The sequence below is a fragment of the Erpetoichthys calabaricus genome, chromosome 1 (assembly GCF_900747795.2).
Source record: "Erpetoichthys calabaricus chromosome 1, fErpCal1.3, whole genome shotgun sequence".
Classification (NCBI taxonomy): domain Eukaryota; kingdom Metazoa; phylum Chordata; class Cladistia; order Polypteriformes; family Polypteridae; genus Erpetoichthys; species Erpetoichthys calabaricus.
In genome coordinates, this window is record NC_041394.2 from 352,556,979 (window position 1) to 352,580,873 (window position 23,895).

At 39.4% G+C, this 23,895-nt stretch overlaps 1 protein-coding gene across 1 annotated transcript in view; it reads right to left on the reverse strand.

Annotated features, from left to right (window-relative positions):
* Positions 1-322: 322 nt before the first annotated feature.
* Positions 323-23,895, reverse strand: part of LOC127530063 (zinc finger protein 729-like) — a 42,686-nt gene continuing 19,113 nt past the window's right edge. The window contains exons 5-7 of the mRNA XM_051935762.1: positions 5,669-6,269; positions 511-1,958; positions 323-426 (exon numbers count right to left, since the gene is read on the reverse strand). Of these exons, the coding sequence (XP_051791722.1) occupies positions 388-426; positions 511-1,958; positions 5,669-6,269 (2,088 nt within the window). The 3' untranslated portion in view covers positions 323-387. The remainder of the gene's footprint in view (positions 427-510; positions 1,959-5,668; positions 6,270-23,895) is intronic.

A 23,895-nucleotide genomic window follows, 5' to 3' on the forward strand; every position in this document is an offset into this window, starting at 1 on the left:
TGAGCCTTCTCTCCTCTATGAGTTCTTATGTAGATCAAGGTTTTTTTTTTTTTTTGTTTGTTCTTTATTTCGCCTTATTCAATTTCTTGTATTAGGAATTTGTTAGTTTTCACATACCCCTTGGGGTCAGAGCGCAGGGTCAGCCATTGTGCAGCACCCCTGGGAGCAATTACAGGTTAAGGGTCTTGCTCAAGGGCCCAGCAGAGTATGATCTCTTTTGGCAGTGACAGGGATTCAAATGGGCAACCTTCTGGATACCAGCACAGATCCATATTCATTACGGCAAATTGTTTTCCTCAATATGGATTTTCTCCTGTGTGCATTTTACATGTTATGCAGTTTCTAAAGGTTGGCAATTCTGGTAAATCCTCTACCACATTATGGACATTAATATGGCTTCTCTCCTGTGTGATGTCTTCTGTGGCTCTTTAAATTGTGCATTTGTTTGAATTGCTTACCACACTCAGGACAACAATATGGCTTCTCTCCAGTGTGAGTTCTTCTGTGGACCTTTAGACCGTGCGGTCTTTGAAATCGTTTACCACAGTCAGAACAACAATATGGCTTCTCTCCAGTGTGAGTTCTTCTGTGCCTATGAAGACTGCTCACTGTTCGGAATTGCTTTCTACAGTCTGAACAACAATATGGTTTCTCTCCAGTGTGAATTCTTCTGTGTATCTGAAGACTGCTCATTGTTCGGAATTGCATTGTACATTCTGAACAACAATATGGTTTCTCTCCAGTGTGAATTCTTCTGTGTATCTGAAGACTGCTCATTGTTCGGAATTGCATTCTACATTCTGAACAACAATAGGGTTTCTCTCCTGTGTGAATGTGTACATGGATACGAAGGTTGCCAGTGGTGGCAAATCCTTTTCCACATTCTGGACAGGAAAATGGCTTCTCTCCAGTGTGAATTATTGTGTGCTGCTGAAGATTGCTCATTGTTCGGAATTGCTTTCTACATTCGGAACAACAATAGGGCTTCTCTCCAGTGTGAATTCTTCTGTGGTCCTGAAGATTGCTCATTGTTCGGAATTGCTTTCTACATTCTGAACAACAATATGGCTTATCTCCTGTGTGAATTTTTACATGTTTACGAAGGTTGCCAGTGGTGGTAAATCCTTTTCCACAATCTGGACAGGAAAATGGATTCTTTCCAGTGTGCATTATTGTGTGCCGATGAAGATTGCTCAGTGTTCGGAATTGCTGTCTACATTCTGAACAACAATAGGGCTTCTCTCCAGTGTGAATTGTTCTGTGGGTCTTTAGACTGTGCAGTTGTTGAAATCGCTTACCACATTCAGAACAGCAATATGGCTTCTCCCCAGTGTGAGTTTTTTTGTGCTCCTGAAGATTGCCCTTTGTTCGGAATTGCTTTCTACATTCTGAACAACAATATGGCTTCTCTCCAGTGTGAATTTTTCTGTGCTTCTGAAGATTGCCCTTTGTTTGGAATTGCTTCCTACATTCTAAACAACGATAGGGCTTCTCTCCTTTGTGAATTTTTATATGTCTATGAAGGTTACCAATGGTGTTAAATCTATTTCCACATTCTGGACAGGAAAATGGCTTCTCTCCAGTGTGAACTATTCTGTGTTTTTTTAGATGTCTCATTTGTTGGAATTTCTTGCCACATTCAGAACACTCATATGGCTCCTGTTGTGTTTGACACAGATTACCATTCCTGGACTTACATTTGCTTTTAACCAATTCCCTCGGTGTCTGGTTGACTCTGGTTAAGTCCGTATTGGGTATCTGAGTTGGAGTGGTGATCACACCTACTGTATTTAGTTTCATCACCGGCTGAGAATCATCCTGCAAAGAGGTGGGTATCCCATTCTCTGATGCTAATGTCAGGTTCTTCATATTCTTATCATCTTCTGTCTGTTGAGATCTGCACTGAGGAGATGTCTGAGCCAATGGGGAGAAGAAGCTGCTGCCATGGGATTGTAAATCTACAGAAAAAAACAAATATGGAGATAAAGGTGAGCCTTCGAAAGAGATCTGTCAAGAGACAACCATTTCCTGTCAATATTAGCCCAGCTTCATTTTACTGATTCTGATTTGACTACAAACATAACCACAAAAAAAAAAAAATTCAAAAATAAAAAAGTAAAAAATGGAGTCCCAGAGGGGTAATAAAGAGGATGGACATCAATTATTTTAGTTTTTAGCAATCCCCAATTATTATATTTAAGTGAAACTTAAGCAATTGAATTAGTTTGGTAATACCTTTGTTATAGCAATGCTTTACAAGATTTCTGGACCTGTACAATCTTCAGAAAAGAGCTGAAACAAAGATAAATAAATCTACTGGGGACAAAAATGTACTTGGAAATAAAAATATGCAGAGGAGAAATAAGCCAAGTTTAAGGACTGCAACAAATTACAGTTGTTTTCTGAAACATTGCTTTGCTAATGTGCTTTTGCGATTGTTTCACATTTCTGTGTCTTTGTTATATAAAGCGTTTTGTGAAATGTATATTAAAAAGCTCATTTAAGATATTGAAAAGAAAGAAATAGATTTCTTAAAGTAAGCTATTGCAACTTCTATCCCTAACAGTTTAACACGTGTGATTACTGATAAGAAAATGCTATGGCCAACTGTAAAATAGATGTGTGAAGATAATTGAACAGAGTCCAGTTCATGACTGCATTGCATCCTTTGACACTTAAGAAAATGCTGAGAAATGCAGTTACACCTTTGGGGTCTAATGGGGTGGGGGGCACAATTGCATTGGAGAGGTTTCATTAGTGAGTCAGGGGATACACAGCCACAATGAGATGAGGCCTCAGGCCCTATCACTGCCAAGAGAGAAGATCTTCCTCTTATTGGTTTGTTTTTCTTCAAACTGAAACACAGTTTCATTGGGGATTCAGCTTTCCTCAGACCATTGGCTTATCACTAATAATAGGCAAATATTTTCCCATCAAGTGCCGCACACCAAACCTCTGTGGCACAGTCTGAGGTATGCTTTAAACACTTGATATAAAGAGATGATATACATAGTTTTCTGAATACTTTAGCTTCTTCTTTTAGTTCCTTCTGTTCACAAACCACTTGTCAGAAATCATAATGTGGAATTAGCTATTTAAATTCCTTATTAATTGTAAGGATCTCTATATATGTTTGCTCATATAGTACAGTTATTTAAAATATCACTCATCTCCAGTTCACTGCATCAAAGCCGACAGGTGAATAGAGAGCTGCCAGTGTCAAGGAGCTTTACAAACCAACAATCATAATGAGGACTAAAGGGTGTCATGAAGATAATGTAAGTGTTTATTTTCTTTAAAGAATAAAAATTAATTACTATTTCAGATTTCAATTTAACAAACATGTGAGATTAGAAGGGAAAATAAGAAACATTTGTCAGTGTATGTCATGTTCTACTGGTGAACACAAGCTGCACCGGCAGTATTCAAACATTAAAAATTTGGATGCCAATACAAGTAGGCTCTCTGCCCAAGGAACCAAACTACCAATCTAATTCTATAATATATATAATATAAAGATTTGATGCTAATCTTTCTAATCATAAAATAGGTCATTACGAAAGCAATTGATGAGAAAGATTCACGGTATTTGAGGTTTGTCTAGAGTGTCTCTTTCTATTGCATAATTTACCTCAAAAACTGATCACCACATTGTCATCTTGTAACAGGCTTAAGTTGCGAGTTTGGTATTTTTCCGTCCAGCCTTTTTTGCTCTAGACTATCTTCAAGAGAGTTTGATATACACAGAGAGCAACACACCCTTCATCAAGATATTAATGTTTTTGGTATCAGGGGACCCTACAACATCAAGATCTATTGAAATCCGGATATTGAAATTCTTGACGATTCTAAAGTATCCACTCTTTCCCCATAGACGATAGGTTATGGTGGGGGAGGGCGCAAAGCAAAATATCTTCTTCACATTTATTATTTCTGTGGTGGGTTGGCGCCCTGCCCGGGATTGGTTCCTGCCTTGCGCCTTGTGTTGGCTGGGATTGGCTCCAGCAGACCCCCATGACCCTGTGTTCGGATTCAGTGGGTTGGAAAATGGATAGATGGATATTTATTATTTGTTTTACAATTATTTTTTAAAAGCAAGTTACATTCCATGCAATTACATCAAACATTACAAAACTAACCTTAGTTCATGCCCCCATCCAAGAGAAAGAAAGGAAGGCCAACAGTCAGAGTATGCCTTTAAATGTAAACCTGTGGCACCACTGGGCAGATCTGACCACAATCGTAATCTTTGTATTCCCACCTTCAAGCCTGTGATCAGATGGTAACAGCTCTCTTACTATTAGTCAAGTTAGAAGCTCTTGTATTTTTTGTACAGTCTTGATTTCCCCCCTTGGAGTACAAATAAAGTACTACGTATAACAATGTTGTGTTTAAGTGCTCCAGAGATACTTGTCCATCACTGTCCCATCCTATTGTCCAAAAGGTGTCTGCAATAGTGAATGTCACCAGGAGTACACACAAGAGTGTGTGTAGTTAAAATGTACAGGCCAAGGAGCTGGAGAGCTTTACCTGTGTGAGGGCCTAACAAATGGGCTGGTGGGATCTGCATGGGAAAGGCCAGAGAAAAACACTGTTATGACTTAATTACACCCCTTTAAAATCAAAAGAACAAGTTCACCTCTGGTGTAGTGATACGGGAAATTGAAGTGAAACTCAGATTTCACATAACAAATAATGATTCCAACCAAATTCATTCTACTGACAAAAAGTAATATGTTTAGTGTTCCCATCTGGATGTACTTCCTTACAATCATTTCAGGTATTTGCCCTTCATTTAGTTTATTTTGAAAGATCTTTGGAGAAATAAAGAAAGTAAGTCTAAGGGCACAGGGCTCATTTCCTGACAGATGAAGACATTTTGTTGAACTTTTGGATGTTCGTTTTGATTGCTCTTGCAATACGATGCCTGCTTTGCCAATTATGATGACACTCACAATCCTAAAGATGCAGAGAACACCAAAAGGAAACTTTAAGCTCCATAGAACAAAAAAATCAGTAAAAGGGAATTGCTTTGTTTGTTTTCCATTTGAGAAAAAATGGTAATGTGCCTAACGAGGCATTTTGGATTTTTTTGTACATAAAAAATGCAGTATAGTACCGTTTTGAGAAACTTTTCTACTCTGTGATGATGTAATCGTGAAGCATAAATAGAATCAACCTGACTGATATTCTGCCAAATACCTGCATTGCACAGTGAAGGAAAGTGAAACGAGTAAAGTTTAAAGTGTAATGAGGCTGCGTTGAGCATTACACTAATACATTACTAGCCAATGATATTAGATGGCAGTAGCGTATGACTTTGTACCGCGTTACCCTGAGCCCTGATCACTGACTTACTCTAACAAGCGTTTCCAACTTCTGCATGCTGCCCATCTGACCCCCACTTGCACTGCCATTTTAATGTGCCTGATGGTGGTCAATGCCAGTCATGTTAGTGTTTAAAAAGAGTAAAGGTGATAAATTCTCAAGGATAAAAATAATTTGCTCGTTATAAAATGTGAAACATATGATTTAAACTTGTTGTCACAAAATGCACAAACCAAAACCAGCCTGAAATTATGAAATCAGTGGAAAAGAAAATGCTGTGCATGTCAATTCAAACCCATAAGCCCAGGGCCTCATATAGTTTTTGTAGTTTAGCACCTACCTTCTCCAGCAGGATTTGAATCTGATGATTTGACTGTCCTCTTAATGTCAGATTCCAAAGATTCCAACTTCACATTGACAGAATGTTGCTGTAGGGGGCAGTGTCTACTGGGGGTCAATCCTAATCCAGGAGCCTCTTCATCTGGATAAGAACACTGCCTGTCGGACTCAGAACTGAGGTCTTCTTCCTTTATGTTGCTGACAGTTTTGTTTTTCTGCACATCAGTGATGGAAGACAACAGCTCAGAGTCTACTGTAAAGTCCATAGGTCCACTATCACAATCCTCCTGCTTGTTCATGCAGATGCTGTCCTCTTCCAGATGTCCAGAACTCCATTTACAGTGCTCTTCATCAACTTCTATACCATGCATCAAAAGGAGGCCCCAGTTAATTCTGCGATATGTTTCTTGCTCATAGTTACATGCTTCTTCAGATACCTCCTTTTCACATTTATACTTCTCATGTCCAGGTCCTTGAAAAGGTGAGTTTGCCTTCTCCATCTGAGACAAGTGGGAATAGCAGCCGTCTTTTGATCTGTAGGCAGAGGAGAGTACAATTGAAAAGTTCTCCAAAACTAAACATACACATTGCAGGCGACTCATTCAGACATTCCTCACAGCTCATTACAATGAGAAAGAACCCTCTTAAACACTGGGACTTTGGCAAGGAAATTGGCGATTGTGATTGGGGAAAGGGGAAGGGGGTTGAGGTGTTGGGCATGCTGAGTAAGAGAGACTATCAGAATGGGGCAATAAGAGAAAGGCACAATCAGAAGAGGGAATTTTGGAAAGTGAATGCAGATGGGGTCTCTTCTGACCCTAAGTGAGGGAATGTGATGGAAATGAATTTGAAAGCAGTGGACACAACAAAGAAAAGACAATGGAGTTGCAAAGAAGGTAGTGATGTGAAGATCTGAACATCAGCTAAGGAACAAGAAGGCCTCCAATAAAGGAGAGGAAGAGAGGGAAATACACTGACCTTGAAAATGGGTTAGGCTACCAGTACCAGTAATGAGAAAAAGTGAGTGGGGAAAATGAAAAAAAACAATACATAAAATGAAAATCTATCAACATAGAGTTTTGTTGTATAGTACTGGCAGAAAAGTGAAAGATTAACAGATATCTCAGAATCAACAAACACTCAACATTGAGACAGAAACCATGAATTTTTATTCAGAACTTCTACTTCTCAGTCTCTGGACAAAGTGCGGAGTCATAGTGTGGAGAAATTTAATAGACACAATTAATGATCTTCAGGACTACTACTTAAAAGCAAGGAGATGTACTGTTTAAGGCATTCTTTATATTACACACAAACATTAACCAATAAAGTGTCTTATAATTCAAACTCCAAGGCAGATCGGAGACATTGAGGCTGCACCTGATCAAAAGTATGGAGAAGACATGGAGAGTGCAAGGGCTGGAAAACAGGTTGGGGGAAAAAAAGATTTTACTGGATAGGAAAAAGCATTGAGCACATCATTGAAAATCAGAAGAAAAAAAAGTAAAAGCAAATTATATATACACATACATATACAGTGCATCTGGAAAGTATTTACAGTGCATCACTTTTTCCACATTTTGTTATGTTACAGCCTTATTCCAAAATGGATTAAATTCATTTTTTCCTCAGAATTCTACACATAAGACCCCATAATGACAACATGAAAAAAGTTTACTTGAGGTTTTTGGAAATTTATTAAAAATAAAAAAACTGAGAAATCCCATGTCCATAAGTATTCACAGCCTTTGCTCAATACTTTATCGATGCACCTTTGGCAGCAATTCCAGCCTCAAGTCTTGTTGAATATGATGCCACATGCTTGGCACACCTATCCTTGGCCAGTTTTGCCCATTCCTCTTTGCAGCACCTCTCAAGCTCCTTCCGGTTGGATGGGAAGTGTCGGTGCACAGCCATTTTAAGATCTCTCCAGAGATGTTCAATCAGATTCAAGTCTGGGCTCTGGCTGGGCCACTCAAGGACATTCGCAGAGTTGTCCTGAAGCCACTCCTTTGATGTCTTGGCTGTGTGCTTAGGGTCGTTGTCCTGCTGAAAGATCAACCGTCGCCCCAGTCTGAGGTCAAGAGCGCTCTGGAGCAGGTTTTCATCCAGGATGTCTCTGTACATTGCTGCAGTCATCTTTCCCTTTATCCTGACTAGTCTCCCAGTTCCTGCCGCTGAAAAACATCCCCACAGCATGATGCTGCCACCACCATGCTTCACTGTAGGGATGGTATTGGCCTGCTGATGAGCGGTGCCCGGTTTCCTCCAAACGTGATGCCTGGCATTCACACCAAAGAGTTCAATCTTTGTCTCATCAGACCAGAGAATTTTCTTTCTCATGGTCTGAGAGTCCTTCAGATGCCTTTTGGAAAACTCCAGGTGGGCTGCCATGTGCCTTTTACTAAGGAGTAGCTTCCATCTGGCCACTCTACCATACAGGCCTGATTGGTGGATTGCTGCAGAGATGGTTGTCCTTCTGGAAGGTTCTCCTCTCTCCACAGAGGACCTCTGGAGCTCTGACAGAGTGACCATCGGGTTCTTGGTCACCTCCCTGACTAAGGCCATTCTCCCCCGATTGCTCAGTTTAAATGGCTGGCCAGCTCTAGGAAGAGTCCTGGTGGTTTCGAACTTCTTCCACTTACAGATGATGGAGGCCAATGTGCTTATTGGGACCTTCAAAGCAGCAGAAATTTTTCTATAACCTTCCCCAGATTTGTACCTTGAGACAATCCTGTCTCGGAGGTCTACAGACAATTCCTTTGACTTCATACTTGGTTTGTGCTCTGACATGAACTGTCAACTGTGGGACCTTATATAGACAGGTGTTTGCCTTTCCAAATCATGTCCAGTCAACTGAATTTACCACAGGTGGACTCCAATTAAGCTGCAGAAACATCTCAAGGATGATCAGGGGAAACAGGATGCACCTGAGCTCAATTTTGAGCTTCATGGCAAAGGCTGTGAATACTTATGTACATGAGCTTTCTCAGTTTTTTTATTTTTAATAAATTTGCAAAAACCTCAAGTAAACTTTTTTCACATTGTCATTATGGGGTGTTGTGTGTAGAATTCTGAGGAAAAAAATGAATTTAATCCATTTTGGAATAAGGCTGTAACATATCAAAATGTGGAAAAAGTGATGCACTGTAAATACTTTCCAGATGCACTGTATATGTATGTATATATATAATTTGCTTTTACTTTTTTTTCTTCTGATTTTCAATGATGTGCTCAATGCTTTTTCCTATCCAGTAAAATCTTTTTCCAAAACAAAATGTGGAAAAAGTGATACTCTGTAAATACTTTCCAGATGCACTGTATATACACATACTTATACAAACATACATATACACATTATTTTAACATGGCTTTCTCATAACTTCACTTTAATTTAATCCTGATACTCTGTATATTCAATTCATTATAATAACTATTCATGGTGGCTCTAAAATCCGTACTAACCCCTACTCTCTCTTCTGTTTCCTTTTTCCAGTGTCTGCAAGTCACCACCATCTACTCAAAGCACCGTAATGTTCCAGCATTGATGGATTAAAAGCCAGAAGTCTGCATGACCATCATCATCAAGTCCTTCCGTGAGAACCCTAAATACAAAGAGGACTGATCATAATTTTTTTTCTCCAGCCATCTGGATTTTTTTTGTTTTTTCTGTCCTCCCTGGCAATCGGACCTTACTCTTATTCTATGTTAATTAATGTTGTCTTATTTTAATTTCTTACTTTGTCTTTTATTTTTCTTTTCTTCATTATGTAAAGTACTTTGAGCTATATGAAAATGTGCTATATAAATAAATGTTGTTGTTGTTATACATACATACATAAATACTATAAGACCTGAGCTTAGTTCGCTGTACATATTCATTTCATTTTAGGAAGAAAAAACGTTTTTGTGAAACTGAAACATTAAGAGCATACTGGCTGTGTTCTTCACCTCGCTGCTCGTCCCCCACCACAGCAGGACTGTTCTTTGCCCAGTCATATTTTTTTCACCTGGAGAGTCATTTCCAAGCTCAGTTATTGAAAGTTTACGCCTGGATGTGAACTCCCTTCACACTTCTCTAGGCCACTAGACAATAATCACTGAAAATGGTCACCTATAATAGCTCAAAGTCTTTTGCTACATATGACAAAAATATTTTAAAGTTAAATAAAAAACTGTTGCAAATCACAACCCAGAATTACCTCACCATGTTAGATGTCTGTCACAATGAAGTGGTGCAATGTACTAATTCAGTAGGAATGATACTGTATGTGGAAGCTCTGCTGCCCTCTAGAGCCATTGCAACCACAAACTTATCTTGAACTCAGAAATCTATACATATAAAGGAGAGTTGGGATCCGTGTGGCTGTGTTTGTGTGTTTGTGGAGGGACGGAGAGTTAAGGTGGGTGTTGGAGTCACGTGATCATCTCCCCTCCCCTTCACCTCATGTCATTCACTTCATTTCACTCCGAGCTCAGCTCCGCAGCCGACGCCGTCTTGCCGTCCTTTCTCCTTTACTGATTTACTGTTTAGTAGATGCGGTGCTTACCGAATTGTATTTCCTTTAGTGTTTAGTAGACGCGGTGTGCGAAAGGAGAGTTGGGATCCGAGAGACTATGTTTGTGGAGGGATGGAGAGTTAAGGCAGGTGGGAGAGTCACGTGATCATCTCCCCTCCCATTCACCTCATTCACTTCATTTCGCTCCGAGCTGTATTTGTATTTGTTCCTTTAGTGTTTCTTAGTGTTTAGTAGACACGGTGTGCCGGTGTTCCCGGCGGTGTTGTGGTTTAGTGTTACTTTCTACTTCGTTTTTGTACTTTAGTGTTTAATAATAAATAATAATAATTCATTTCATTTATATAGCGCTTTTCTCAGTACTCAAAGCGCTAAAATAGTGAGTGATACTTAGCTGATAGCAGTGTAGAAGCAGCACAGCACAACGGAGCCGGTAGGACAGGCGGGTGTGGTAGCGTAGGTGAGCGGCGATAGCAAGCAGCAGGAGGAGGAAGCAGGATTTGGATGTTCCAATACACAGCCATAAACAGTAACGCTTGGTAATTTCAGGCGTAATGGCCCCAGAGCCATAAGCCATAAACCAGGTTAGTATGAACATCAGATCAGTTCCCGGTCGTAGAGTACTGTAGGATGAAACGGGAGTAGATCAGCATAGCGAATATAATCACGGAGACAGATCATCCCGAGGTGCTAGATCGCCAGGTACAAAGAAATGTTCGTAGGTCTCGTCCCGTGATCCACAGACTCGGCTGTTCCCAGTAAAGTGGAGTCCATAAAATCTGTAAATTAAGCCAAATCCAAGCAATTTGAGTCAGCTGTATCCACGAACTATACGTACAATAAACGAAATTAAACAAGCATAAGAAAGTGCAGAATTAAGACGAATTTTGCAAAACGTCTTGTTAACAGGGAGGAGCGGCGACAACAAGCGTGCGCCAGCGTCACCTCACCTGCTACAATAAAGCAGTTATAATAAAGAAGTTTAGTTGACTTTTACTTTATCTCATTTAGTGTTCTTCCCGGCGGTGTTGCCGTTTTTTAGTGTTAGTGTCTACTTAGTGTTTGTGTTTAGTGTTATGGAAGGAGTGATCTTACCACTGTCAGATTTTGCAATGAATGAGTTGGTAAGTAATGATTATTTATCAACAGATCACATGAGCAAATTCAACGAAATTTTAGCTGCGCATACAATTTCCAACCTCAAAAGGTTTTGCTAATGTGGACTCCTGACATACCTATAATGCCCATTCCACAAAATGTAAAACATATTCAAATATTACCTTCTGCAGCTACTGAACGAGTGACTCACTGGGTGTGTACCTATTATGATGGTGCTGTCATTCATGTCTATGACAGTTTAAACGCTGATAAAAAATTCAACCTCACCGAAGAGCAGCTTTGTTTCCTTCACGCTTTGTTTCCTTACAAACCTCCCATAGTTTATGAAGACGCACTGCAACAATTAAATCATACAGATTCTGGTGTATTCTCAATTGCATTCGCTGTGTGTATTTCTTTAGGTATTGACCCAAGTGATATATATAAAAAATGTAAATGTTCGTTTGTTCAAAACCTTAAATCTCTGAAAGTTCTTCACCGATTGCTTTGAAATTTTGACACAACGTTGCATTCGAATGTGCGCGTGTTTTTATATACATATTATATAGATGTCACACCTGTGACAGGTAAAAACATGCTTTTTTTGAAAACACAGTACCATCTGTTGGACGTAAAAGCAACACACGCTATACTAAATATTTTACGATTCTATTCCAATGTTTCGATCAAATACATTCGTAAGTACGTGAATAAAGGCAGCGACATGGCAGTTTTTGCCGTGCAACCAGAAATAAGTGATAGGAATGCGTTTATACATATCGATGAAATCGCACAGTATTAGGCTGGAAGATACATAAGCAGCAATGAAGCTGTATGGCGAAGTCTTTCATTTCCCATACATGAACGAAGTCCAGATGTTGTTCGCTTAGCAGTACATCTAGAAAATGGACAATGCGTTTATTTCACAGCTGCAAATGTGCAACAAATAGCCCTGAATCCACCGGCTACAACGTTAACTGCTTTCTTTACGTTATGTCAAAATGACGTGTTTGCGAAAACACTGCTGTATTCGGAAGTGCCTACGTATTACACATGGAATGCGAGTAGAAAATCATTTGAACAACGCAAGCGAGGAGAGCGAGTCAACGGACAACCTGGCATATTCAAAGAAACTACGATAGGCAGACTGTACACCGTGCATCCCAATCAAGATGAATGCTTCTTTGTTCACATGCTGTTGGTAAACGTGCCCGGTCCAACGTCTTTCCAGCAATTGCGAATTGTCAACGGCGTTACACATGACACTTTCCGAAGTACATGTCAAGCTCTGAATTTATTGGAGATGACCAACACTGGGATGTATACATTAATGACGCGTGCAACACGTCACATCCAAATCAAATTCGTGCATTGTTTGTAATCATATTGACCGCCTGCTCTCCTTCATCTCCAACACAGTTATGGGAGAAATATAAATCACACATGGCTGAAGATATTTTCCGTTGAATACACAAGTAAAATTCTAATATAAACATGGATTTCACAGCAGAAATCTACAAATAAGCGTTGATAATGATTGATGATTTGTACTTAGAAATCGCGAACAAAGTTCTCAATCAATTGGGAATGCCATCACCGAATCGATCTGCTGCTGCTTCGTTCGATCTAGAATTGCGTCGTGAACAAAATTACAACACGGGTGATCTTTTGTCGTATGTGCAATCAAATATTCCTAAGCTAACGCTTCAGCAAAAAGGCATTTACGATCAAATAATGCAAACTGTCAATAACGGGATTGGAGAAATCTGGAAATTGGGAACGGAAAGGTGCCGGTTGATCTGACCTCAGGACGAATTTCATTGCCTCATAACTTCTGCAATTTGGTGACATCAAAAGAAGAATTGGTTGAAAAAGTATTTCCCAATATTCAAACCAATTATAAGAATCATGATTGGCTGAGTGAACGAGCTATTCTTGCGGCCAAAAACAAAGACGTCTACGAACTTAACAATATTATTCAGTCTAACATTCTGCACAGACAATGGAACAACAAAAAATATTGTATACCCACAAGCATTGTGAAATTAAACATATTAGAAACGTGCGCTTTCTCTTTTTCTTTCCTTTCCATTTAACCAGATTGAGCCACAGCAACACGTGGCCGGGTACAGCTATTATATATAATATTATATATATATATATATATATATATATATAATGGTTGAAATAGTTTACTGTCAAATAAATGCAAAGAGTACGCGACACGTGTTAGGGAGTGCAGTGGAGTGTGTACGCCTGATGAGCCCAGAATGAGGGCATAATTTAACATAATCTAATTTTGAAGGTTGGGGCTGAGAAACTTACAGCCACCGAAACTTTGTAATGGCACGAGACTTCAGGTCACATGCCTGCAAAAGAACCTAATTGAGGCAACTATTTTTACTGGCAGTGGCTCAGGGGAGAGAGTTTTTATTCCTCACATCCCCGTTATACCCTCTGATCTCCCATTTCAATTCAAACGCCTCCAATTTCCAGGAAGGCTCTGCTTCACAATGACAATAAGTCTCAGGGACAGACCCTACAAACGGTTGTCATTGATTTGAGGCAAGATTGCTTTTCACATGGCCAACTATACGTTGCATGCTCAAGAGTAAACTCAGCGCACAACTTGGTTATATTACAATCGGAGGGGCGATACAAAAGAGATCCTTAACAAATAATTATTGGTACATTTTCCCTCAGTTTATTACTTAAAATTTTAAAGCAGTACTTCGCTGCTGCGAAGCGCAGGTATTTTGCTAGTCCTCCATAAAACAAGCTCTTCTACAATTCGTGAGCAATAATACCTAAATCAACACCAAAGCGTGTCAGGGTCCAGAAAAATAAAGTCAAGCAACTGCTGTACTAAGACATGAGCCCAGCCTGGACTGCAATGTAGTAACAGCTTTAAGTGGTTATACACATTGTATTCACCAAACTCCATTATATAGCGCCTTCCTATCCATCTGTTGCTTAGTGTGCCATTTGTGGCTCACATTAAAATACTTGTCACAATACGTTCTGAGGTTTATCAGTTAAGACAGAGAGAAGTTTCGAGGTCCAGGAGTTGGATTCACTAACCATGGCACTAGAGAGTGGAGATTATCACATGCAAGTAAGAACTTCACTGGACGCTGTACACAAGAAATAAGGAGCCAACATACTGTAGAGTCAGGCCTGGAGGGGCACCCAGGTGATCCACTTGGCTTTCACAGGCTAAGGGGCGAGAGATGTGGAGGTAGTGGTGACCTTAGGGCCTTAAAGGTTCACCTTGCAGTTTCAGATCTCTGGTCCATGTGGCAGATGTTGAGACTTTAACAGGTTTGGATATTCATTGCAGGCTGTAGTCTCTCACACCTGGATTTAAAATGCCTGACCCAGCTTAGCCCTTTAATGAAACCCCTAAGGTGACACCCCCCACAACCTTTGATACCAAAATATTAATAAAAACGTTTGGTGTATTTGTAAAATCACAAAAATTAAACACAAAGTTACAAAGATTATATGGAAAATACAGGCAATTAAAAATGATATTATTAAAGCAGTTCAGCAATGATGACACAGATTCAGAACTTCCTCTCTATCTTCAAGATGGATCTCTAAGGCCATTAAAATCTCATTCTGTTGTAAAAAAAATATTTTGTGCCCTAGTGTCCAGAACCATCCATTTATTGATTGTTTCTTTAAAGAAAAACAGTTCAAAAGGTATGTTCACTGTACAGCAGAGCACAAACTCTGGTTTCTAGTAGACGTTTTGTGAAAGGCACTATATAAAAGTGCCTTTCACGGTGACCCGAAAAGCCAAGCAAAATGACACCTTTTATTGGCTAACTAGAAAGATTACAATATGCAAGCTTTCGAGGCAACTCAGGCCCCTTCTTCAGGCAAGATGACCCGATAAACCTGTTCTATCTTGTGTCTTTCCTGCGTACTTATGGCAGTGGAGAGTGCTGACGAATTCCTTGTCAATTAGCATACGAATTTTATTGCGCACGTGACAATAAGGATCCAATCAAACTATTGTTTGAGGTTTATAGCAAAACAACACAACTTCCTCTGCAAGTGTTGAAGAACAAAAGGACCGCGTCTAGAGAGACACTGCAGGAGTCGACTCGTTTTATTGCTTTGTCTGTTTGCCTTCTCAATGTCTTCGTACATTCCCTGGATATCACGTGGTGTTTAATTACAGTTTTATTACAAGCCATCCCCATACTAACACCATCCCCCCTCCCCAGCCCACCACACCACTTATTCAATGTCTCTGTGATCACCACTTTAAAGAAAAACTTTCTAAAGGTTGTATGAAATCATGCTAAACCAAAACGCTACACAGCGCGCACATGTTAATGCGTCTTCCTTCAGGGGCCATCAGACTGACTGGAAACAAAGAGTGTCCCATTCCGAATCATCACGTGAATGACCTTTACAGCAGCAGGCACTTTTTGCTGAAACCAAAGCTACAAGTATGCACTTGTCTTCTCTTTCAAACCTTAAATTCCCACAAAAGACAAGCACTACATCGATATCTCCATGTGGTCCCTATAATGTTTTCTCTTCCTCCAATCGCCAGATGATCACATATCCAGGCTAACGCACTCAGAAAAAGCCCACCCGGGACGAACAGACTCATTGTGGTGACCTCAAAACTGATAACGCCTGTCCATTCCCCTCAGTCGAGGTTTATCACGCAAAGGTCAGCTCCACTCTTGCCAGACATCTCATTTAAAATACATGATCAGCGCGATTCCAATCTGGACAGTCTTAAAGAAAACGACGAGGACGGACACGCCCTTTGCCTTCTGGACTACAGAAGTAGCAAAGTGGCTGCAACATAATGGACAATGAGACAAAATAAAGACTTAGTGTGCGTGTGTTCTATAGCCTTTAAAATATTACAAGCTTACAAAGACAGCAACCTTAACGAAATGAAGACACCGATGAGGGCACGTGTGGAAGAGTAAGCGTCTGCGCATACACACTACAGACGGGCATGGCGACTTTGGGCAAAATCAAAACGCGAAACCCCACGCACAGGCGAAAAATGAGATAGGAAACAATCACTCATTAGCGCGGCTGCGTTCACTGAACATCAGTCAGACAGGAAACAAAGAGTCTCCGATTCCGAATGTTCACGTGAATTACTTTCATATCGGCAGTCACTATTTGCTGTAACCAAACCTACAAGCATACGTACCTGTCTTCTGTTTCAAATGTTGTCTTCCACTCGAGAGACCGGCACTATATCAGCATTTCCATTTGGCCCCGAAGAAGTCTTCTTTTCCTCCGCTAGCCAGATGCTCACATATCCAGACTGATGGATATAAGCAGCAAAGCAGTTCGAATCAGCGCTGCTCTCCAAGTCATTCACGATCGCAGAGTGACACGCCCTCTGCACGGCATCTCAGGATAGCCCCGCCCATTCAGATAGCGTATAACTCTAACACCCTCCCCTTAGGAAAGGCGAGTGTCAATTCAATTGAGAAGGGTATTGCTGCAGACCGGAGACTTTATGGGCGGATCTGAAGGCGGGATAACTGTAAATGGAAGTGGATAGTATTGGCTAATTCAGAATTTCAACGAATTAGATTGTTGTTAAAGCATGACAATCAAAAACTCACTCAACGTTTGAAGTTGTCTATCAAATTCCCATTGGGATTAATAAAGTATCTATCTATCTATCTATCAAGTGTAACTTCCACCAATCTTTTCAGTTAGTGATCACTACCGCTTTGAGGTTCCGCCCCATAGAGTTTCTTTTGAAATAGCCTTGTGCTGTACTAAGCAACGATACCCTGTTAAAGAAAAGAAGACAAAGATGAAGCAGAAGCGAAGAAACTCTATTAGACCAAAGAAGAAGCAACGAAACGAATTGTTTGTTATTTCTGACAATGGAAGTAAGTTTGCTTCTAAATTAAAACGTATGAAATTTGCAATTGCTAAGTTTTCTTTGTGTTTTTCAAATAACTTTTTGTTTCTTTGTTGTGATTGTACGTTTGTATAAATATTAATATATATTGTATTCACATTTGTATTAATAATCATTTTCGCAGTAGTAATTGATGCATATTCAGTGCTTGAAGTGGTCCGGCACTCAGCGGTGCCGGCAACTCTTCAAACACCGCAAAGCAAGTTTCACGGGGAACATCCACCCACACCCACCCCCTCTCCGGTGCTCAGTGGAATGCTAGTTGATCACCGCCAGTAGTTTGGTTCCCTATTAACTCTGAATATTTACATTTGTGAGATGTTCGATTAAAATGCTGTAATGTTATTTTACATTTTTTAAACAGGATCATATCACTATCCAAAATACCACAAACATTCCGTCCGTACTTCAATCTTCAGATGTGTTTTTGTACCTTTTCTGTCATCCGCGACTGTATTCTTCACGCTCGTATATACTAGCAAATGAACACTTGCGAGATCACCGCAGAACAGCAGTTTCCTACGGAGGTACGTGTATCCCACTTTTCCCATTAACTCAGGCTGAGTAATCTTTAAACCAATTTATCAATGAATTAATTTTTCTGTATTGATAATTACCACGTATGGTGTCCAGTCCTTTCTTTTAATCTCATTTGGACGTTTTTCAGCTTCTTTATTTATGCACAGAATAAGAAATGAGACAATCCCAGGAGCAACACAAATGAGAGAGATATCTAAGAAAATACTGGAAAGTAGACTGAGGTGGTTTGAATTTGTAATGAGTAGAGATAATGTGTATGTGGGTAAAAAGATGATAAAAATGGAAGTACAAGGGAAGAGAAAGCTAGTGAGGCCAAAAGCAGAGATGGATGGATAAAGTAAAAGAATATCTGAAGGGCAAGGGTCTGACAGGGGAGTAAGTTCAGGGCTAAGCTGTATGGAGAGTGCTGATCAAGCACATTGACCCCACATAGAAGTGGGAATTGATGATGATGAAGAAGAAATTGTTTGGCACTTTCAGCTCTTTAACCAGCTGTAGTGTCATATTTTTCATATACAGGTCAATTGCCTATACTGTATGTCTCTGTTGTATGTAAAATACTGCAGTGGTTGATGTAGTTTGCTGTGCTGTTAATGACAACAGACAACATTAAGAGAACAAACCTGCAACCTACATTAGCTCAATATAAATGAGTATTTTCAGTTTTATTTTAAGATGTAAGTTGTCTAAAGAGTATATAGGTTATACTTCATGTCTGTACATAGAACCATGTCTATTTTCAGTAAACTGTTAAAACAGTTAAAGTGTTTTTAAAAATAGGTTTGCTGTTTCAGTAATTGCTGTTTGCCCTGGCCTGCTAGTCTGGTTAGGGTCACAGATGAGCACCAGATACCATGGATATTAAATGGGTAAAGTCTAAAACAGAAAGCTAATTTATCACAGATGTGTATATATGTACGATATTTACTCCGTTATGCACAGAACTAGTGGTTTTATTAGTGTTTTAACATAGATTATTCTGATGAAGAAATGAGTAGTCAAGCAAAATGACACCTTTTATTGGCTAACTAAAAAGTAAAACTTTGGTATTGTAATCTATCTGGCAGCAAAGAGCTATGATGACTTTATAGTGCCAAACACTTGTATTTTCTTGTCCAACAGGCTGTTGTATCTCGTAAGGTATCGTCCAAATGGTTAAAAACATTATGAAAATCCTAAAGGTCACCGGGTAATGACTTGTATAGAAGATGAGGAGCTGATAGATGGCCTCTACAAGTTCTTGGATGAAGTGCTGTCAAGAGCTGTAGGCACTTTTGAGAGGATTGACAGAGTTCACATCATTCTGGATGTGCTGATGCCAGAGGTTAATTAGCCTTCAGTAAATCTCTAATGAGTACAGAAAGTGTGTCTATGAGTAACATCCTCTCTTTTTCTGTGTTTTTGATGGGCTCTTATTAAAGCTGTACAAACAGATGAGAGGATTTCTCTGCCAGAGGCAAAAAATCTGTTCATGGATGGACCAGCAGACAGTGAGTGGTACTTAATTTGGAAAATAAACAGTCCTTTCTTTTTCTTTTCAGCGCCATTATTCTGTTAAACAGAATACCCTATAGTTGTTGTGAATTTAGACAAGAATATAAAATAAATATATATAAATGTGAATATATATGTTTAAAGTGACTTTTAAACTATACATTAGCACATTTGTAGTATTGGTAAAATTACATTTAGAAGTATGCCATATGTAGCATTTATTCTAAACTTTACAAGGTCAAGAATTGTGGTTTCAAATGACAAATGCAGAAGTGTTTCTGGTTGGTATGATTAGAATTTGTTCATTTGTGTGCTTGTTTTTGTTTTGTTTTTTTAGTGAGAGGGAAGAGTTTGAAATACTGTACTTGTTTTACAACAGTTGGAAGCACAAGGAAAGCACCACTGAGGCATTTAAACTCAGGATTACATCTCAACTCTACTCAAATAAATGTGTCTCTTTCTTTACTTCTCTTTTGTCTTTTTTATTTCTGTGTGTTATAATGACTGTGCAAAATAGAGTTATATATATTTAATGTAACTATTGATGTAAATAATAAAGGACACTTTCTGTTATTGTTAAAGATTGTCGACTAAGTTCTGTATATTTGAAATTGCTTGTCTGTTTTTAGACAATTGATGTCATCTGGATTTTTTCTTTAATTTTTATAACTGCTTTGTACAGTTGTTATGCATTTTACATTGTTGTTTTATTTATATATAATATATAGAAGCGGGCATGCTGTTGTTTTAATATTTCAGTGTATTTCTTGATCAGTCTGTTTGTTAAATTTAATCTTTGTGCATTCTTTCTTTCAATTCAACTGACCAATCATTATTGATAATTGTAAATATTTCTTGAAATTGTTGCACAATTTATATTGAATAATTATTAATACAATCTTGTTTTTGGTAGTGATAATACTGAGTGTTCTGTTTAAGTGGTGCTGGTCCAATCACCTTGCGTAGTAACACTGTTAGATATGACCAGAGCCTCCACTTGTATCCACAGGGTTACAAATGGTGTGCACTTTGCTAGTAATCCCACAAGATAAAAGAGCTTGGAAACTGAGCATCCTGATCAAGGCTTTGCTGTTCACTTACAAACTTACTCTAGAATAATATGGTTCTTATCTTTTATTAGGAGTCACATTTTCAATAACACTTGCATTTTTAACTTAAAATACAGGTTTTACATATGGGAACAAAATTAAAAGAAAAGGATTGTATACGCCTGATAAATAGTCAAAACTTTTGAAGATCAGTATTCTAAAACCATGACTCACAGCTAGGACCTTGTTGTTCTAAGGTCTTGACATTATATATATAGATATAGATATAGATATAGATATAGAGATAGATATAGAGATATAGATAGATATAGATATGCAGTATATATATAGATAGATATATCTTCTCAAAAAATGAAAGGAACCCTTTTTAATGAGAGTACAGCATCAAGTCAGTGATACTTGTGGGCTGTTGATCTGGTCAGTTAAGTAGCAGTGGGGCTTGTTCATCAGTTTCAGCTGCTTTGGGGCACTAGAGGGGGGGCAACAATGAGACGACCCCCAAAACAGGAATGAATGGTTTAACAGGTGGAGGGAGGCCACTGACATTTTTCCTTCCTCATCTGTTTTGTCACTCATTTTGCATTTGGCTACAGTCAGTGTCGCTACTGGTGGCATGAGGCCATACCTGGACCTTACAGAGCTGGCACAGGTAGTCCAACTTTTCCAGGATGGCACATCAACACGTGCCATTGCCAGAAGGTTTGCCATGTCTCCCAGCACAGTCTTAAGGGCATGGAGGAGATTCCAGAAGACAGGCAGGCAGTTACTTCAGGAGAACTGGACAGGTCCCCTCGTAGAAGGTCCTTAACCCATCAGCAGGACTCACCAGTTTCTGCTCCTTTGGCCAAGGAGGAACAGGATGAGCACTGCCAGAGCCTATAAAATGAACACCAGCAGGCAGGCCACTGGTGTGAATGTCTCTGACCAAACAATCACAAACAGACTTGAGGGTGGCCTGAAGGTGGCCCGACGTCCTCTAGTGAGCACCAGGGAGCTCGATTGGCATTTGCCATAGAATACCAGAATTGGCAGGTCTACCACTGGTGGGCACCCTGTGCGTTTCACAGATGAGAGCAGGTTCACCCTGAGCACATGTGTCAGATGTGAAAGGGTCTGGAGAAGCCATGGAGAACGTTATTCTGCCTGTGGCGTAGTTCAGCATAACCGGTTTGGTGGTGGGTCAGTGATGGTCTATGGAGGCATATCCATGGAGGGACACACAGACCTCTACAGACTAGACAAAAGTGGGCACCTTGACTGCCATTAGGTATCTGGATGAAATCCTTGGACCCATTGGCAGACCCTATGCTGGTGCAGTTCCTCCTGGTGCACCACAACGGCTGGCCTCATGTGGTCAGAGGATGAAGGAATTGATCCCATTGACTGCCCCAAGAACACCTCTGGGTGGGACATTATGTTTCAGTCCATCCAACGCCACCAGGTTGCACCTCAGAATGTCCAGGAGCTCAGTGATGCCCTGGTCCAGATCTGGGAGGAGATCCCCCAGGACACCATCCTTCATCTCATTAGGAGCATGCCCCCCCCAATATTGTCAGGCATGCACACAAGCACATGGGGGCCATACAAATTACTGAGTGCTATTTGGAGTTGCTGCAATGAAATTTCAGCAAAATGGACTCGCCTGAATACCTGCCGCATCGTTTTTTCCTTTTGATTTTCGGGGTGTCTTTGAATTCAGCCCTCTGTAGTTTCATCATTTTCATTTCCAACAAACGATGTGCCATCCTTTTGTTCCTAACACATCAGTCCACAGCGGTAGAGACAGCCAGCAAGATTTTTTTCCCATTAAGATCTCATGTGCTTTCAAAGTGTTCCTTTAATTTTTTTATATACTATATATATAATACATACTATTGAAAACTACATTGATGTAAATCAGATTTTCAGTATAAACCAATGAGAAATGACAATATAAAAATGCCTTACCAGAAATATCATTGCCAAAATAAATTCCCAGCTGTTCAGATTGAATTATTTAATGGCTATGACTTCACAGACTCAGTGTAGTGTGTGCTAAATGACCAGTTAAGTGGAGTCGTTTACAGCTGTACTGGTTGTTATGTCAGGGCCATACTGGAGGATACAGACTCTGTGTGCTCTTAATATGCTGTTTGTTTGGATACTCATACAGGATGATGTCCAGCTGAACTCTCTGCCATCTCTATCTTGTTACCAGTCGTGATGCTGATGCCCATCAGTGCCCGCTGTACAGTTGGACTCCTGACCTCCTCCTCCAGTATCAGAGACCCTAAAGAAAGTAGGACCCGATGGAGTCAAATGGAGGATAAATTAGATATGAACAAACATCTGTCATGTTTTAATCTCTAAATGTAACTTTTGCATAAGTAATATGTATTATAATAAACACATATTTGATTATCTTAAAGTGGTATTTAAAATCCCAAAAGTAATAAAGGTCCAATTAAGTCAAATAATTGAATACCCCGATTAACAGGTGCACAGTCACAAAAACTGCAAAATTATTACTCTTTTGAAGGCATAATATTTGCTCTTCACAGATCGTTTAACATAGTAAACTTCATTGTAAAAATAATAATTGAAAGGTGACTATTAGCACTATGACAACTGTGTTTCTTACATTTAACATTGATAACATAGAGACAGCCAATTGATTCTTTAAAGTCACAATTTTATTGCCAGCTTTCTTAACATTTTATATTCCCCGATACCTGAACTTGAGAGTGTCAAGTATGTGATTTGTAATAATCTGTAATCATAATACAGCTAAAAAATAAACTTAAATACGTGATTCACAGGCAAGAAACTCACTGGAGCTGCTGGTATATTGAGAACAGACATGAAGACCGAAGAATATTGACATCAGCAAACAAAGAACAGATGGTGATCTGCAGGCAAGAAGGGGCTACAATGGAATATTAGGAACTCTGACAGTTTATTCAACGTTTAAAATTGTAATACGTTTATAGCCTTTAAGGTCTTTAGGTGACCCGTTAAATGTAGGCGGCTATTTCATTTGGACATTCGAGTAAACACCAACAGTCAAACATTTCTTTTAATCTGACTGACTTAATCAAGTAGAGCCCACACTTAAGTCCACGTCAATCCATTAAAATTAGGCGGACACAAATTTTTATTCTTATGTTCATTTAAATTTTCTTCAGACGTTGTTCAGTAACGATAAATATCTCATATGCAAACTTTTATTATTATTTTTTCAGAACCGCTACTTCATAAATGACTGTGGTAAAAATACACTGCAATCTTAATAATGCACTCGACAAAGTGCTATAGTGTAAGATATTGACACTAGTACACTATCGTCGCAGAGGTATTTTATGAATACAGTATACACTCCGTCTCTTACAGTCACTTTATCTTCACCGTCCACCTTTAGAAATTACACCCACCTTTCTTTTTGCGTATCCAAAAGGCAATTGGCTAAAGTGGAGCATGAATGACAAATAACACCGATTGGCGATTTGTTGAATAAAACGGTGATTGACCGCGACGTTTAAATTTGCGATTGGCTGATCAGTGACTGACGTGCGCAAATATAATATATGATTGGCTGAAATCGAAA